Source organism: Podarcis pityusensis (assembly GCF_964106645.2).
Source record: "Podarcis pityusensis genome assembly, chromosome: 8".
Classification (NCBI taxonomy): Eukaryota; Metazoa; Chordata; class Lepidosauria; order Squamata; family Lacertidae; genus Podarcis; species Podarcis pityusensis.
Window position 1 is genome coordinate 58,301,084 of NC_138033.1, and position 18,876 is coordinate 58,319,959.

General features: G+C 43.1%; 1 protein-coding gene across 9 annotated transcripts in view; it reads right to left on the reverse strand.

The window, feature by feature from the left end:
* Nucleotides 1-1,570: 1,570 nt before the first annotated feature.
* Nucleotides 1,571-18,876, reverse strand: part of PHKB (phosphorylase kinase regulatory subunit beta) — a 142,000-nt gene continuing 124,694 nt past the window's right edge. For all 9 annotated transcript variants that reach the window (XM_081015503.1, XM_081015504.1, XM_081015507.1 and 6 more), the window contains 5 exons: nucleotides 12,290-12,424; nucleotides 7,957-8,086; nucleotides 6,480-6,587; nucleotides 4,499-4,639; nucleotides 1,571-2,328 (listed from right to left, as the gene is read on the reverse strand). In XM_081015503.1, coding sequence (XP_080871629.1) covers nucleotides 2,191-2,328; nucleotides 4,499-4,639; nucleotides 6,480-6,587; nucleotides 7,957-8,086; nucleotides 12,290-12,424 — 652 coding nt within the window. In that variant the 3' untranslated portion in view covers nucleotides 1,571-2,190. The remainder of the gene's footprint in view (nucleotides 2,329-4,498; nucleotides 4,640-6,479; nucleotides 6,588-7,956; nucleotides 8,087-12,289; nucleotides 12,425-18,876) is intronic.

Consider the following 18,876-nt stretch of genomic DNA (forward strand, 5'->3'; position numbering starts at 1 on the left):
ACAGGCCATAATCCATCTTGCATTGGGAGAGCCTTTTCCATTTTTACAGCAGAAACTGCACTTTATTCCTTTCTGAATTCCAACCCACCCCTTCTAACAATGGGAGGCTTTTAAGGCAGGTTTCTATCCCGATGCATGCCAGATAATCTCCCTAGAATGTTTTGAGATTGAAGTAGAGGCGAGGCACTACAATCTCCTCAGCCTTACGATACCTGGAATTTACCTTTGGGATCAAAGTTGGATCAAAATCTAAGCAGGGCTCTGTCCTCATAGAAAATACACAGAAGAAGATTCAATCAAGAGCGAGCCTGGCTCTGAAAACGTCCTCGCTTCGGTGGTGACGACCGTGAAGAAGGCTCCTTTGAATGCATAAGAACCGAGCACCTCAAACAAGGGCTGTAAACTGTGTCTGTGAATATCCTCAGCTCTAGAATCTCATTCTCTGTTTGGAATCAGTAGGTTTAGTTCAAACTGCAAGCAAGGCAGTAAAAACGTTGCCGCACTATTCCTCTTCAGGCTGTTGCTGGGGAGGAATATTCCTCCTGCATGCACAAAACTAGCACAGGCTAGAATTGTTCACCCCAACTAATTCTTCAACTAGTTTTTTTCTTCCCACATGCAAGGTGTTCTTGGGTAGAGGGCTCATAGCTCAGGCTTGGGAGCACATTCTTTCATAGGAATCTGCCTTATACCAAGTCAGACCTTGGGTCCATCTAGGTTAGTACTGTCTACACTGACTGTCCAGCAGCATTTCAGGGTTACAAGGAACAAGTACTTCCTTGTCCTACCTGGAAATGCTGGGGATTGAAGCTGGGACTTTCCGCATGCAAGAGCCCTTCTGCTCTAGTCCTTTCCCCATTTGCATGCGGAAGATCCCAGCTTTAGTCCCCGGCATTCTGCAGTGAGAAGGATCAGAGAGGATGGGGAGGACCTTTTTCCTGCCTAAAACTCTGGAGAGCAGCTGCCAATCAGAGGAGACAATCCTGGTCTAGTTAGTTAGATAGAGTCTGACCTGGTGTAAGGGCAGATTTCTTAATTTCTTTCTTTTTTATGTGGAGGTGCATTCAGGCAAACAGAGTGTAAGACACTGCCTTAGCCAGACCCTGGAGTCCATTTAGCTGAGCAGGATTGGCAGCTCTCCAGGGGTTTACACAGAGGTCATTCCTAGCTCCCTGTAACTGGATTAAGAACAGGGATTGAACCCAGGAGCTTCCAAATACAACAGATGCACCTTAGTCCACTTATGTGCACGGATACAATTCTGCTTCGCAGACATGCTCTGCAGATGGGAGTGGGTTCTGACTATAAGCTTTTTCATTCAGGGCATTTCTTCTAATATGATTTACTGTCCTCTTTGATCTAGGGGACCTTCTCTAAAGGTTAATTTAAAATCATGTCCCTTAAGGTGTCTGGACTGGGCCAAAGAAAAATCTGTGATGTGAAAAGATATTCTCCAACATAACAATTATTTCCCATTTTCAACTGCAGAAAACGAATGTGTTTAAGCAATTAGCATGCTAAGCAATTATTAAATGGAAGAACTGATCACAGAAATATTCTAAAGCATATATAGAACACAGTTGTTTTATTTTATCCTTGAGCTTCATTGGGAGCACTCAGATCCAAAGTCACAGTTATCTTCTTGGAGTTAACAAGTAACTCAACTTCAAACACGGGGCTCATTTATTTTTAAAATTTATGCCTGTATTTCATCCAGTATTCATAATGAAGCCTTTCAATAATGAATTACAATACAAATGAAGGGGGAGAGCTGATAAATTTTTCAGCGCGCATTTAATTCACTATTACATAAATAAATTTATCACTGCAATCATTCCCAAGCAATGCTTAAACTATAAATACGAGCCCAGTTAATTTTTTCTAAAACATCCAAAGTCTCAATCAGCACGAGCCGTTTCATGCAATTGCTCTGCCGACTCGCGACCGCGGTGCTTAGGTGGAGAGTGCAGGTTGCCATTGGAGACGTAGGAAAGGAATACGCTTGATTAAATGAGCTTCTCGGCTACTACAGAATCAGCTGTGTGCTTTTGCTACCCTAAGTGTCTGAGCTTTGTCACGGCGGCCATTTATAACAGGGACCCGAACGGCATCCCTTGAACAGTGAGGAATTGAACATCACATGCCAAGCAAACGAGACTGCTAAAGATACAGCATCCTGTCCACCTGCTTTTAGCTAATAGAACAGGGGTCATCTGTGCTGGGCTTCACGTCGCCTTCCAGCAATAGATTCATCACCGCCTTTGTCAAATAGCTGCAAGTCCCTCTCTTTCCCAGCGGAGGAGTGTTGTAAAAGGGAGTCATGTCATCCTGCATAAGATAAACACAGTTTGATCTCAGTCACAATGCTGATGGGTAACAATCAGACACAACTGAGGACAAGGAGGGAGCCACAGATGGAAAAGCAGGGTGGTGATGAAGAGGGCACTTCACACACTTGACATTCTCTGTCATGCAGTCTGATAAATATTTTGGATTCCAACCAAATAGCAAATGGGGAACTGGGAGGGAGACAGTGGGAACAAGGAAGCTTCTTAACAGCAACAGAGGCAGACAAAAAAATATATCTGATATGCATTGTCTCAAACACTGTGAGTCAGAGATCTCATGCTGCTTCAGAACATCAGCTTTAGGCCGTGGGAAGGCAGCCGCAGATCATACCGTAGTCTTTCAGTGAGTCACCACTTCATTGGTGCCAAAGGTACAGAGCTCATCAAGCTGCAGGCTCACCTTTTGCGAGAAGGAATTGTCCCCAAGCAAGGAGATGAGTGGCGGAGGAGGCATGATCATGGTTGTGTGCCCTGTAGTGATAGTGAACCTTCCCCCTGGGCTCAATGGAGAAGCCCGTGGCTTTCGAGGGCACGGATAGCACAGCAGAGCTCCTGTGGGCTACAGATGCAAGTGGCGGCAGAGGAAGGAGGGAGAGGGTGGAGCACATGGGCAGTGATGGGACAGTGGTAGCAGGAGCAGACAACCAGCAGAAGGGAGGTGGGAACGGGGGAGGGAGAATTTGAAAAAAGAAATGTGCAAGATTGTAGGTGTCTGTTTCATCTGATGCCCATGCCATGATTATGTACTTTCACAAACACTTTGGGTGAAGCATTGGATTTCAGCCACCCATCTGTGAACTACACAATTCCTTGATTTGCTTCCTGTAGGAGTGTGGCATGAAGCTTGACTCAGCTTTGCTCATTAGGAAGAAAAGTTCTATTCTTTTCTTCCTTGCCCAGCAATAAGAGCCTCTGTAGAGTATCAGGTGAGGACCAGAGAGACCCAGATTCAAATCCCCAATTCAGACACAGAACTATGTGGTTACTCTTTGGGCCAATCAGTGTCTCCAAGCTTAGCACAGCACACAGAGCTGCTGTGGAACAAAAGTGTCTGTGGAGGAGGGAGAGGCAGGAACAACACCCTCAGCTCCTTGGAAGAATGGTGTGATAGAAACATAATAAAATTGCATGTGAGAGAAACAGTTGCTTGCTCTGCCATTTAGACATGAGGCAGCCACCTTTACTAATATATGTAGGAATATATGGCGATATAGCTCCATGTCCTAAAATACAGTGATTTGGAACCTATGACCACAGATGCCCCATTCCTGTTCTAAAAAAAGATACAGGAAGAAACAACCCATCTCACACATTTGTATTTAGAAGCATGCAGAATGTCATCAATATGATGGTTTAGAACAGTGATGGCCAAACTTGGCCCGCCAGCTGTATTGGGACTACAACTCCCATCATTCCTAGCTAACAGGACCAGTGGTCAGGGATGAGGGGAACTGTAGTCCCAAAACAACTGGAGGGCCAAGTTTGGCCAACACTGCTTTAGAAGTAACAATTTTTGAAGCTACTGTTTTACAGAAACAGAGACAAAGGTTGTGTGGGCAGGTGTGGATAAACCGGGAATGATTTTCAAGTGTGGATTTTGATCTGAGCCAGAGAGGAAAAGGTTTTGATGATGCTCGCCTATTCTTTAAGACAAGCTCCTGAAGCTGATATGTGGGCCAAAGTGCAGCAAACCTTACCAACACCTCTGGCAAAAAGAGGCTCACAGCTGTGCATGCCTGTGGAAACATTATTTCTTTCCTGAGGATCCCCATAAAGAAGTTGCTATTCATCAATCTCATAAACTAAGGGTGAGGAGAGCCATCCTAGCACAGTGGAATCATTGTGAATGTGACATTGTTTAGAATTTTAAAGAAATTTGCTCCTGTGAAGACTGCCGGACACCTCACAAACCAAATGAAAAAAACACTGGCCTTGTGGATTAATCAATCCTAGTAAGAAACAAGAGCAAAAGAGGCATTAGGCCAGTGGTGGCCAAACTTGGCCCTCCAGCTGTTTTGAGACTACAGTTCCCATCATCCCTGACAACTGTTCTTGTTAGCTATGGATGATGTGAGTTGTAGTCCCAATATAGCTGGAAGGCCAAGTTTGGCCACCACTGCATTAGGCTTTGGCATGAGAATTGTACTGACTTGTTTCTCGGTGCCCTTGAGCTTGTTCTGGTCCTTCTGGAAATCATGAAATGCTTCTTTCACCAGTCCATCCAAGTCCACTTTATCCTGAAACTCTAATTCAGGGTTTCTTTCCAGAATAACGGAGACAACCATCAACAACTAAAGAATAAAATAAAAGCAAACGATTTAGACCACACTACCTTCCCTTTCAAGGGCAGTTTAAAATCTGGGTAGTTTCAAGCCACAAATTAAAATGGGAAATTAGACATGACCAAAAACATACATAAAATATACCCAACACTTAGACATTTATGGTGGAGGAATACTCAAAAAATCATTACAATAGCCCCATTCATGTACATTTAGGGTGCTCAAGCCTTGAAGAAAGAACTGTGCATCCCTGCTCCCAACACTTGTGAGCTGAGCATGGACATCCGAAGAAGAACCCCTAGAAATGAGCAGCTGTTCACACACAGCAGTTCCTCTTCATATGTCTGTGTGTTGGAGAAGAGTTAGCTTAGGCATGCAGAATTGAAGGTGGAGCCAGCAATACAACCTAGTCTTTCGGTGCATGAGTACCCCACTAGTGTTTAAGGTGTGAATAGAGGTAATGATCTGAAGTAGAAATAATAATAGCCAAATGTTGGATAAGAGGTGTAATTACTGGTAAAGATAAACATCCATGGATTTGAAATACAGTGACGAAAGAAAAAGCCATTTGAAATATTTTCTGTTCTGCCTTCCTTTCCATTTACTCATATAAACTCTCTGTTCCTTTCCCCGCCCCAAACTTAAACTTCATGGAAAGCAAATAATTTTCTTTTGACACATAACATAATGTTTAGTCTTGCAGCTGACAAAGCTGAACTCAGGTTTTTGTTTTTTGTTTTTGTTTTTGCTGTTTTCAAATAATGCAAGAAACAACACTTGTTGGTGGTGGTGGGAATCCTTAAAGATCTATTTCCTGAGAACTGAATAATCAGCAAACAGTGGTCACCATCTAGAGAACTGGTTTTGAGTGATCCCTGGAGTTTTGTGCACAACGTGCGGAACCTGAGGCTTCTTCTTTTTAACATCAGTTCTCTCCACCATCACTCCACATAAACTGCATCACAAATTGACACTTAAAAGATAATAAATAAAACCACTGGGTGTGGAATACAGAACCAAGGAAGCTGCCTCCCACCGAGTCAGACCATTGGGCCCAGTACTGTCTACACCAGGGTTCCCCAAACTTGGGACTCTAGCTGTTTTTGGACTACAATTCCCATCATCCCTAGCCAGCAGGACCAGTGGTCAGGGATGATGGGAATTGTAGTCCAAAAACAACAAATGGAGACTCAAATTTGGGAAACCCTGGTCTACACTGACAGGCGGTGATACTCCAGGATTTCAGGCAGGGGTCTTTCCCAAACCTATCTGTAAACACCGGGGATTGAACCTGGAATGTTCTGCATGCAGAGAAGATGCCCCATCCATGAGCTGTAGCCCTTCCCTGCTGTGCAGCACTAGGCAACTGTTAGCTACCATTCAATATATTTCTGAGGACCACTGAAAGTTGAGAAACATTGTTGTCCATCAGGAGGATAAAGCTATCAATGACCACTGGCCATGCTGGCTATGCTCTACCTCACCTGTCAGAGCCTGTGTGCTCCTGGATACAAGTTGCTGGGAATCACTAATGGGTACAGTGCTGTTACACTTCAGTTCTGGTTTTTGGGGTTTCGATAGGCATCTATAGAACAGGATGCTGTAGTAGATGGGCCTTTGGCCTGAGCCATCAGGGCTATTCTTACATCACCAAGACATTTGTTATTACTTATTCTAATTATGATGTCAGGAGACTACAGGACAAGATTGAGACAAGACTGAGACAGTGTCATTTTCTTTGAAAGTCTTTCATGGCTTAAGTCCCTGAACACATTCATTCACTCGCTGCTTTTTTAAAATGTAAGATGAAACAACTAATTCATATCTCTTATCATCGTATGGTACAAACCTCTACAATGATTTGCCTGTATTCAGGCTGATCAATACTCTTTAACATATCCTCAACCAGAAGGGAAAAGTTCATTTCATACATGGTCATGTCTGACAATGTTGGTTGCTGTAAAACAAACAAAAGCAGATGCTTAAGTGAACTTTAATAGCAATATCAGTCAATTTCTAAAAGGTAGAAAGCATTTGGCAAATATGTTGTTTGATAACTGAAAACAAGCACATGCCCTATTTCTTCAAGGTGGTGAGCGAGTTATTTGAACCAATTATAGGTGTCATCTGCCTGGGTAAGATTAAGCTCCTTTCAGAACAAGGAATTATTTTAATGCACAAGTCTGACACATCCAAAGTTCTTCTGGTACTGAAGAGCCAAGAAATCAACATTTAATTCCACTTCTCTTTGGAATTTGTAGACTGTCTTATGCAATTATGCAAGGCTTTGCCAATTTAAAGTGCTTTGCACTACAAAACTACCAACTAGCTCAACAATACTCCCGTTTTACACATAAGGAACCAAGGCTCAGAACTGAGCCTAAGTTCAGAACAAAGAGCATGGAGAAACTTGAAAATCTTGGACATACCCATTAACAGCGAGGGATACACTACAAGGGATGAATGCATATAGGTGACACCTCCACGATCAATAGAACTTGATTGGATAGGAACTCTGTGGCCAATACCAAGGCAGTTGGACTACATGGGACTTTGACTTGATCCAGCAGGCTCTGTTGTCCTTGTGTCCAGACTAGCATGACAGCATCCATGGGGAGGGGAGGAACTGAATTCTGGGACTCAGAGGCGCCAGGTCGCCCCCAAGATTGAGGGGGCCTGGCATGCATTGTGCGGGCAACAGAGGACAAGTGCTCTGGAGGAACTGGCCATTGGCTCTCCAAAACATGCAGGGCTGCCTCCAGATTGAGGGGACCCAACCCTCTTAAAACAAATATTGAGGGGGCCGAGGTGCCTAAAGTTGGCACGCCTGCTGGAACTCCAGTTACAAGCCTAGCTTTATGACCACTGGTGAACATTTGCTTCCTCTCTGAGAAAACAAAGTAAAGGTAAAGGTAAAGGGACCCCTGACCATTAGGTCCAGTCGTGGCCGACTCTGGGGTTGCGGCGCTCATCTCGCTTTATTGGCCGAGGGAGCCGGCGTACAGCTTCCGGGTCATGTGGCCAGCATGACTAAGCCGCTTCTGGCGAACCAGAGCAGCACACGGAAATGCTGTTTACCTTCCCGCCGGAGCGGTACCTATTTATCTACTTGCACTTGATGTTCTTTCGAACTGCTAGGTTGGCAGGAGTAGGGACCGAGCAACGGGAGCTCACCCCATTGCGGCGATTCAAACCACCAAACTTCTGATTGGCAAGTCCTAGGTTCTGTGGTTTAACCCACAGCGCCACCCGCGTCCCTGTCTGAGAAAATAAGGTAGTCATCTAAAAACAAAAGTGACTTAAGAGCACCATGTGGGTGGTTTTACCTGTGGCAAAAAATTCCCTGCTACTATTAAACCGTTGGGTGTTCTCTCCAAGATTTGCCACACCCTGTCATAGAACCCACTGGGAGTTCGATTCAATGAACCATCAATCTGACGTCTGTTCAACCAGCATCTGAAAACAAAAAGAAGAAGAGGAAAAAGAAGAAAATGTGGATGAGCTCACAAAAGCAATCTGTTTCCAGATCAAAACAATGCTTGCTTTGTGGATTAATTAAACCCAGTATGAAATAAAAGCAAAAAAAATCAATCCATCAATAATGCAAAACACAGCATGCTGTGCTGCGTTTCTTGCTAAATGTTTCATACGGTTATTTTAATGAAAAGGACAAAAGTAGACTCTAATGAGAACAAAGCAAAATGCTCAGCCTCACAGTCATAGTGTTAAAGTTAAACGTGTGCCTTATTAATAGGTCTAAAGATTTTCAAAAAGTTAAATCTCTTTAAGTGGGAAAACAAAGGAAATCAACCAAATTAATCTCTTCAGGTCACAACCAAAAGTTAATCTACTAGAGGCAGTCAAAGCCTTCAAGCGAAAAAGCATCCTGGCTTTCCAGGTATTTTCACCATCTTGACACGTTGGAAAAATGTAAGCAAAGCTTGAGCCTGCAATTCATCTCAGCTGTCGCCCAGTGCCCTAACATCATTTTAAAAAGTTATATTTCATTTAGGAAGTTACCATCACCTGTTCCTTTTTGCAACTAAAGATCCCAGGGCTCAGCTCAGCTGAGGTTAAAATAACAAGGCAATTTGGGGTGACTTTAGCCCTCCCCATGTCAAACTGCAACACAGCAACTGAGCTGGATCAGGGCCCACAGAAAACTTCATGTTGCTCTTCTTTTTATATGTTCTACTTTTATGTACACTACATAGCTATGTTTCTCTATGTCCATGAGCTTTGCAAGAAGTGAGGCTGTCTGGAATGCTGCCTACAGAGTGATGAAAAGCTCTGGATAATTAATTTGTTAAAGAGGAGCAGTAAATGACGATGATATTTTTTTAAAAAAGCTATCAGCTTTACTTAAATTTTTAAAAAAATCATCCGTTGCTGTGCTTGGGGGAAAGAAATCCTTTGGAGCAATTTAGCATTCTGCAGGCAGCAGTCGGGACAACCCTCCCCTATAAGAGGGTTGTCCCAACACAAATAAGCACTGGAAAGAGTGAAGCTGCTAATGTTTAAAAATATATACAAGCAAGAATATACACCATGGCCACCTCTTAATTATTTAAGGAAAGAAAGATAAAGATACAAACCTCTCCACACCCCAAAAGTATGCCTTTTGGGATTTTTCCTGGCTTAATATAGCTATTACCTGATTATGGAGGATAGTGAATCCCTTTTACTTCCCCCACAAAAGCGCTTGGACCTGTTTGTTTGCAACTGGCAAGTTTAATTCCCTCTGGAGTCCTTTGCCAAGAGGGAAAAAAGGTATAGCTATTTTTAGTTCCCCCATAACAGGCATAGGCAACTCGCCCCTCCAGATGTTTTGGGACTACAATTCCCATAATCCCTGACCACTGGTTCTATTAGCTAGGGATGATGGGAGTTGTAATCCCAAAACATCTGGAGGGCAGGGTTTGCCTATGCCTGTTGTAGAAAACACAAAAAAACACAGAGATAGATGCACAGCAAATCTTGAGGCCTGTGCACACCTCTTAGCTATTCATAAGTGTTTCAGACTGAAACAGAGAAAGTATTATACAGACTGAAAGGCATTGTTTAGGGAAGTTTTTAATGTTTGATGTTTTATCGTATTTTTAATATTCTGTTGGAAGCCACCCAGAGTGGCTGGGGCAACCCAGTCAGATGGGCGGCATACAAGTAATAAGTTGTTGTTGTTGTTGTTGTTGTTGTTGTTGTTGTTGTTGGAAATTCTTTCTGAAACTGGCTTAAAATTTATCAATTTCCAGAAAGTAAAAAGATATAGGAAGGATGGTAGCTTAGTGGTATAGCACATGCTTTGCATGGAGAAAGTTCAAACTCAATTCCTGGCATCTCCAGGTGGTGTGAGAAAAGTTCCCCTGTCTGAAACTCTGATGGGCCACTGCCATTCTGTGCAGACAATACTGAGCTAGGTGGACCAATGACATGGCTATTGGGTGGCATTTCAACTGAACCACATGAATGGATGAATGGAGAAAACCGCACATTTCAAGGGATTCATTGGGAAAGGGAGGAGGCGTTGCAAGTATCATATTAGGAAGACTGGTTTGTGTTATTGATGTACTCATTCATTTTCATTTTAAACGTGCCTGTGGTGAACAGGTTCATATCATGCCCCCTGCAAATCCCCAAAATGGTAGAGACAGGGAACAGCTGTCATATAACGAGAGTCCTGCAGCACCATAAGCACTAACCAATTTGTCACACTGCAACCTTCTGTAGATTAACAAACTTACAGTAGAACCTCTACTTACGACCACCTCTACTTGGGCCTGATCCAAGTTGCGACCACGGCAAACCCGGGAGTAAATACCGGGTTTGCCATGATTCGTGCACATGCAGAAGCAGCTTCTGCCATTTGCACACGCGCAGAAGCAGCTGCTGCTGTATGCACATGTGCAGAAGCATGCTGTCGCCGAATGCGCCTGCACACAACGATGCTTCTACCAGCGACCCAGATCAACTTACGGACAGACCTCTGGAACTGATTGCATCCATAAGTAGAGGTTCCACTGTACTAGTTTTTGGGGTTTACAATACCCTGTTGTTTTTGTTGCAACAGACTAACATAGCCATCTCTCTGGAAGTTGCAATACAAGAAGGAATCCTAACTCTGCGCAATCAAGAGCAGGAATCTTCTGAAAGTCTGGCTGTCACTGGGCTATAGTTGGAAAAGGAAATAAGCTAACTGGATTTTTAAATTATGCAAAGTGCTTTTTGCCTGCTTAAGGCAAGAGTATCTCCTTGGAACTGTTCTTCCCTTTGAAGATCTCTATGTAGCCAAAGAGAGAGAGAGTAATGTTGCTGATGCTGTTCAGAAGTTTGATTTCATAAAGAGATAAGCTAAGAGCTTAGGTGAACAGCTTTTCTGAGAACTCCATCTTCACACGTAGAAGGTGGCTAAGAGAAAGGAAGCAACTCATTTACCAGGTTTCTCATATTCCCCAGTTCAAAAGATAATGCTGTGTTATCAATATTTGCAGAGCTTCCTGCAAAAGAGAAAATTAAACACCACCTTTTGGAGGCAAGAAAGGTGTTGATATTACATTCACGTAGATGTGCTTGGCAGATAAGTTGTTGCTCCAAATGTTCAGAGTTATTTTAAAAGTACTGTATCACTTTGTACACAAAAGCACCAAATCCAAATTAGTGGTAAATGATGCTGTCCAAAGAATAACAAGAAAATGGGTCCAGGCAGCCTATTGAAAAGTTTGGTTTAGGGATTCAATTTCTGTAACAATTCAGCCTTTCTTTTGTGAGGGTTTTGAGTTCACGGCCCCCAACCAAGAGAGCCCCATATACATGTGCAAGTCACAAGAACAGCAAGGGCACTTTCTGACTTTCCCAAACGGTAACAGCTTACAACCACTTTCACTCCCATTACCTAACGACAGATGGAGAAATATGCAAAATCTCCTTGTGATGCAGCATATAGACCAAGCAAAGACACCTTCCTCAGCATAAAACCTCAGTAAATTAGCCTAATTTATTTCCACTAAACTTTACATGTTTAACAAAATGAATCTTGGCATGTTATCCAGTGCTTTCCTACCACTTTGGGATTCAATGCTGTTCCAGGCGTAAAGAGACTGGAGCCCCCCTGAAAAATACCAGTGGTCTTGAACCAAACAATCTGGCCTTGACACTCTGTGTTGGGAGTCTGCCATTGTCATCATACTGGAGTGGCATATTTACAGAACTGGCACACTTCAGGAAGACAACATGGTTGTGTCTTGAGCCTGCTGACGATGTTTAATGACAACCCAGAGGAAAAGGGTCAGCGATCAGCAGCTAAATCCTGCTCTGACTGAAACAAACTTCTTAAGTAACTGGCCTCTGGGTTACGTTGGCTTCCTTCCCGGTGTCAAACTAGGTAAGGGAAACCCTACACACCAGATGCTGGCAGCCACTGCCAAGTGAGGTATCAAAATCTGATGAGAGAGCAAAGCTCTCTGCACAGCAATAAAGAGAGCGGATAGACTCACCCGTTTCTGTCTTTGCTTTTTTGGCTTCAAAATAAGATAAAATAACGTACTGTGGGGAAAGAACCATTTGCAAAGGGGAGGGGGGAGGAAAATCAGAGAAAACACTGTTTGTGCAATCAATCAGCAAGGAATGCCAGCATGAGATGTGCTGCGAGAGAGAGCTCCTTACCTCCCTTGCTGCTGAGGCTGAAGAATATCCAAGAGAAGTTGCTTCACCTCACTGGGTGACAGCTGGTATAAATCCATGGGGGGCATCTCCCCTGCACGGATCTTCAGTTCATACTTCATGGCATGCACAATCCATCTGAAGAATAAAAACATCAGTTAACTCAATCTTTGTTTTTTAAAGATCCAAGAGGAAACCGGGGGTGGGGGGTGGACCTGTGAAGCTGAAGTTTCCCCAATCAAGAAAGGCAGCAGGAGAAAATCTGATGTTATTAAGAACATATTACGGTCTACACAACCTGTAGCCTGTCAAGCTGAGCACAGCCAATGTACTGCAGAGGAAACGCCAAAACAATGTAATAAAAAGGCATTTGATTGTGTGTTGTTTTGAGGATTTAAAACCAACAACAATAATGACTGAATACCATTTCACTTGATTTCAGTTCCTGACAAGAGATGAAAATGCAAACAATGGCAATTTCTGCCTCCTTTTCTGTAGGACTTCTCCAGCATCCCAAACTTTGAGTACTGAGGCTGTCTTCATGTGGCTGCCTGAATACAGTTGTTGAAGGATGGGTGACAAAGGACGTCCAGCTATTTATGGTGGCTGGAGGGGGAGTCTGTTTATTGTGATTTGACTCTGCACTTAGTTAATCCCAGTTTCTTTAGTTGTCCCATCAGTTTGGAAAGAGAGAAGGAGAGAAGGACCTTTCCTGCAAATGATTGATTCATCTGGGGTGCAGGATGTGGAAGGGTTGCCCAATGCATCTTACCCAAATGCTTCCTCAGTTGCCAGTTGCTGGAGAGAGCACTCTCATAAGATGCAGTTCTTTCAGGTGATAGAGAGGATTGGCCAAGGAAGCAGCTGAAGCCTTGGGTAGGTGCATCAAGCCAAGCCTTCCAGTGCTGCATTTGGCAACAGTGACTGCTCTTGGTGAACAACACCTCCAGAGTGTCCCCTGGCACACCAGCTATTGCAGCCTCTACCCCACCCAACCCCTAAACACCTACTAGCTAGTACAGAAGCCAAGAGGAACAGGTTGAAGGGTGCAATGGGTTTTTAAAAGCTAGACAGATTTCAGGAACTAATCTTCAAGATGTGTCATTTTAATAGCAGCTTTTAAGCTTGTTCTCTAAGAAAAGAAAAGAAAAACAAATTCTTTTGTGCCCCAAGGCACAGTTAAATGCTCTGGAAGGTCTACTCTGCGAGGGTACAGCTGAAAAGTCTGATAACATGAAATGTGGCCAGTCAGCCATCTTTTGCACAATTCTCTGAAAAGCCGTAAACGGCAAACAGAAACTGTTTACTTCAACTGCTTAATGGGCTATTCAAATTGCTTCCAAAAGCTGGTGCCTCGCCTTTAAAAGACAACACCATTTAGATGAAAATGAACTTGTCTGCTCAGTGGAGCTAATCTGGACCATGTCACCTCACCCTGCTTTACCAAATAATCATTTAAATTAGAAGTTTTGTTTACTGTTTAATTAGCCTCAACAGACATCTTAGAAATACATTTTTTTGGGGGGAAAGCACTGACATTCCCATGAGTGCGTCTGTGGCTAAATGGCAAAATGCCACTCTAGCATCAACCAAAGCACATCTCGGGCCCACAATGTTTTACATTAACTGTGCTTTGTTACTGATTAAGATTCTGGAATTATCTCAGAATAAATTGCAATTTGGGTGAGAATGTGGGAAAGCTCTCCCTTCTCTTTAAAACTTATGATTAAAGTAAATATTTGTACCATAGTTACTGCATTACAAAAGAGAATCGTTAATAATGTATTTGTAGGGAAGACATAACCTGTGCTAATTGTTGCTTCTTAAATGATACAAATACTGTTTGCTTGTAAAGCCCTGAATGGCTTGAAGTGTTCCCTCCCTCCCACATTTCCATACCTACCCAGACTATAAGGTCAGATTCTGAGGCCCTTCCCTGTGTGAGGGCTTATTCAGTGCTGGCTCCCATGTTGTAGAGCACCCTCCTCAGATAGGCTGGCCTGGTATTTACGTCATGATTTTTTGCAGCACCAAGTGATTTATTCTCATCATGTAAATTTTGCAAATGTGTTAGTACTTTTAGACATTTGCACTGCTGCTGTCCTCACCACTACTTTTACCCAGGTTTGTTTTCCCTAGGAGTTTGCTTTCAGTAGCAGAACTGAGTGCTCAGTCCTTTCACCTTCAAATCTGCACCTGATTTTCCACCAAGCTTTCTTTGCTTTCAGCAGACTAATCTTGGAGTGGGGAGGGCAGGCACTCTTTCAGATGCTGCTGTTGTTAAAACTGGGAATCATAGACCCTTTCACTTCCATTACAAATCACCCAGAGATCTACCACTAGATCCCAAGTCTACCTTCTGCCTGCAACTGCTTTAACTGAGTGTCAAATCCAGCTGAGAAATGAGGGAAACCGTTTGCTATTAAGAGTGTATTTAGGTTTTCAATCATATACAAAGTGCCAAATAGTGACAAGGTTATTCTTGCGGGTAGCACTAAACCTCCTCCATCTCTCTCCCCTGACACTCTTCCCACCCTCAGGCTGTCTCCTACTTATTTACTAGTAATAGTTGACTGCTCTGGAAATATTAAAAAGGGCAAATCAAACACAACAATAAGAAAAGCTAATAATAGAAAGAATGGAAAGGGGAGCATCTACAGCCTGTGGATGATTCTTGATCAATGGCACCTCAGCTGCCAAATAACATGATCAAGGGGCACAATGAAGGCAGTTTGGGCTCCAGAGACCAGAAATGTGTCAAGGATTAACATGCAGATCTACTGAAGTAGCAGCATCCAACTAAGAGAAGAAGGATGCAGTGAGGAGACACCATTCCTAGCCTCAGTTACTATTCTGGTCTCTCTCCCTCCACCGGCCCTCCATAGAAAGCAGCTCTGATACAATACTGGAGAACACTGCTTGGAGAAACAGCCTGAAGGACACACACACAGAGATGCTGTTAATTCACCAAGAGGTAGGCATCCAATTTACTGATGTATCCTCCACCTGCTCACATGAGATGTTCTAGTAATGCAAAGCAGCAGATGAAAAATGGCACGTACGCGCCCCTTCCAAATCTTTAGAGGCATGGCCTGCAAAAACCTGACTGACAGCGCCTGGGTAGTAAACATTTGATTGGAGGTGTTTACGGTAATGGGGCTGTCAGGTTCTGGATCTATTTCAGCATGAAAGCTGGCACACAAATCAATAATGAGGTACCAAATCTAATCATTATCAAGCCAGAATACTATTTCTGGGAGAAGGTTAATTCTGTTCACTGGAGTGGATGATAAAGGTGAAATAAAGGAAACTGAATGTATGGAATTAACCTTGGAAGAAGCAAGGAGACTGGTTTTCTCTTTCTGATACACACACACACACACACACACACACACACACAAACTACTTAAATGGGCAAGAGAAGCTAATGAAGGCTGCATAAAAATCTTGTTATTTGTTTACTTAGTATGTTAAGATCCTGCCTGTCTTCCACCATGGAACTTCAGAGGGCTTCTTTCCCATCCAGGTGCTGACCAGAACTAGCTTTGCTTAGCATCCTCAAGGCGGCTGTATCATGCATCCTCAGACCACACCTGTTGAGCTCTCTGAAGCCAGACTGGCTCCCTCCTTGTCCTTATATGAGATCAATATTTCAGCTACCCATTTAGTAGTTCCATTGAAACATATGCTGCCCCGACTGCGGTGTGCCTCTTTACAGAGGTCCCACTATCAAGTTCTAAAGAACAGAGGTAGTTAAAGTAAAATTGCAGAGGCAGTGAAACTAAAGCCCAGATGAGCTCAGAATGCTCCCTGCAAACTGAAGAGTTAGCTAGGCCACCACTGCATCACACTCCTAATTAACACCCAAGCAAGCACTCAGCATCTAAAAGCAGCTAAGTGGCTTGTAAAAGGGAAAGGAGTATGCCCCTTAACAGCAACTAATTAACCTGCACAGGAGGAGGAGGAGGTACACAACCCATACAAGGTGAAACGATTTCCAGAGGGGTAGTCATCTTAATTTGTTGTAACAAAAACAACTAAGATGCATGAAGTGTTATTATTTCCTTCTGGCCTCACTGCTTATGTTTCCTCACATCTACTCCTGCCAACTTAGGTTAACGCTTCTTGCATCTGCTGAGGTAGACTCAGCTGTCCTTCATGGAGTAGCTTATGCCCTGGGGTAACCAATATGTTGCCCTCCAGATGCTGTAGGCATCATCCCAGACCATCCCTCAGGCACACTGGGACTGATGGGAGTTGTCGTTAACGGCATCTGGAGGTACCACGAGGGCTACCTCTGGCTTATGCCACAATGAATTTGTTAAGACTGTCCCCAAACTCTGTTTTTGTTTTCTTGCACATAGTGAAGTTACCTATCGCAACAACAGAGGAAGTATGGAGGATTTATGCAAACTCCTACTTCCCAAAGCAGCATGGCTGGAAACATAATCACCAATGCCTTTGAACAACTATGCATCCTGTTTTTGTTGTTGTTAATGGGGAAGTATTTAAAAATGTAACACTATTTAGCCTTTTATTTATATCAGGTTTAAGAGGGAAAGGTGGCATTTTAGAAAAAACTGAACTTTGTGTGTGTGTGTGTGTGTGTGTGTGTGTGTGTGTGTTATGGAATAAGGTAGGCACATAAACTGATTGCATGAAGTCTAAGAAAGCTTCAGCAGCGAGGTGTGGAATCAGAAGAAGAAACTGGTATTGGATGGAAACAAATTTAAATTCAGCCTGAGAAGGCAAAGTAGCAAAAAGGCAGAGATAGCCAAGGGAATAAAACATAGCACCATAAAAGCCTGGAAAAATCCAACTTCCCTTTAAAGCTTTGTTTAGGGCCATGTAAAACGACACATCAATGCACTGCCGCAACTGGGCTGCTCACATCGTGAGCTGCTTGCTCTTTGGATCAGTCACGCACACAAACATCTTCCTCCAGCTTGAATGCCGAAATCTGTGGCACTGAAAGTGTTACAGCAATAATAAATCCTGCTAGATAGCCAAAAGCTAAGCTCTGAGAGGCTGAAGGAGCGAAAAAGGCAATCCACAAATCACTCAGTCGGCTTACTCCCACTGAAGCCAATGGGGAGGCACCAGTTTAAGCACACGTGCATTGCCTTAAGTGGCTTGTGAGTTATGGGCTCTGTATGAAATGGAACTGAGTTGAGCATCCCATTTCTAACTGCTATGGCAACTAATTTTGATCAAACGATGAAAGCTGATAGAGGAGATGCATTGTCTTAGGTTTCTGCTACCTCCAGGCAAATGGAATAGCTAGATCCAGACCCCAGGTATGCCATCCATAATTTATTGCTGTGTATTGTGTTTTCGGTGCTCCAGCACAGAGTTGCGACAGCTTAACAATCTAAAGTGCCATTGGGAAAACAGCATAAGCACAACACTAGATGAGAGCATAAATTACACAGGATTTGCCACAGGGAACATCCAATGACTTAGAAAATGCCTGCCAGGTATGTTTTGAGATTTACCCACGAGCAAGAGGGGTTGCCTCCCTACCGCTAAGAAAATACTTTGATTGGCTGATTTATTTTTCTCCACATAGTTCAACCTGTAGACTCAAAACTTCTGCTGAAATTGCCCCATCCTTTGCCAGCTTAGGCATTAATCCTATACAGTATACAGACCATAGGTCAGTCGTAGAGAATCTATCTACTTTGCATGCAGAAAGTTCCAGGTTTAGTCCTTGGTATCTGGAGGGAAACCAACCTGAAACCTTGGAGAACTGCTGAGAACTCTGGAGAGCTGCTGCCAATCAGTGTAGGTAATACTGAGCTAGATGGACCAAAAGTCTGACTCAGTATAAGGTAGCATTCTGCATGCTTATGCATACAGTGGCTTGCGAACAAGTCTAACTGAACATAGCAGGAATTACTTCTGACTGGGCAAACAAAGATCAGCCAAAACAGATGGGGCTTTACAGAGATTTACAACAGGGCAAATCTGCACTGTATTTCACAACTGAGGGCCAGCTTCCCAAGATGCTTTTCTTCGTGTCTGTCTCCATGTCTGAACTTGACGCAGATTCTGCTGCTAAGGAGGATATAATTAGGGTTGTCATTCAATATAAGAAATTAGCCAAGTAACTGTATGTGTTTGTTTATTAATCTATTGATTAAACCTGCATAAATATCATATCAAAACAATAGCTCTATAGAAAGTTTTCAAATTGTGGCAGCAAGTATCATTTTAGAAGAGATATTCCTTGTTCTCTCACACACAGGAGAAATTCCCTTTTCAATATATCAGTCAATCCAAGTTTTTTTTTAAAAAATGATTGAGTGACTAATTGCAATGAGACACTTGGGATGAAGTGAGCTGTATGGCATATTGGGCCTAAGTCATTTTATTTTATCTGTTTTTAAATTTATATCCTGGTCGTCCTACCAAAGGAGCCCAGGATTGCAAACAAGAAGCAATAAAACAATAAAGAAATCTTAAAAGCAATTCCAGTATAGTAGGTGCAGAATGGGAAAAATCTCAACTGAAAAGGCTTGTTGGAAGAAGACCATCTTCAGTAGGCACCCAAAAAGTCAACAGAGATGGCACCTGTGTAATATTTAAGG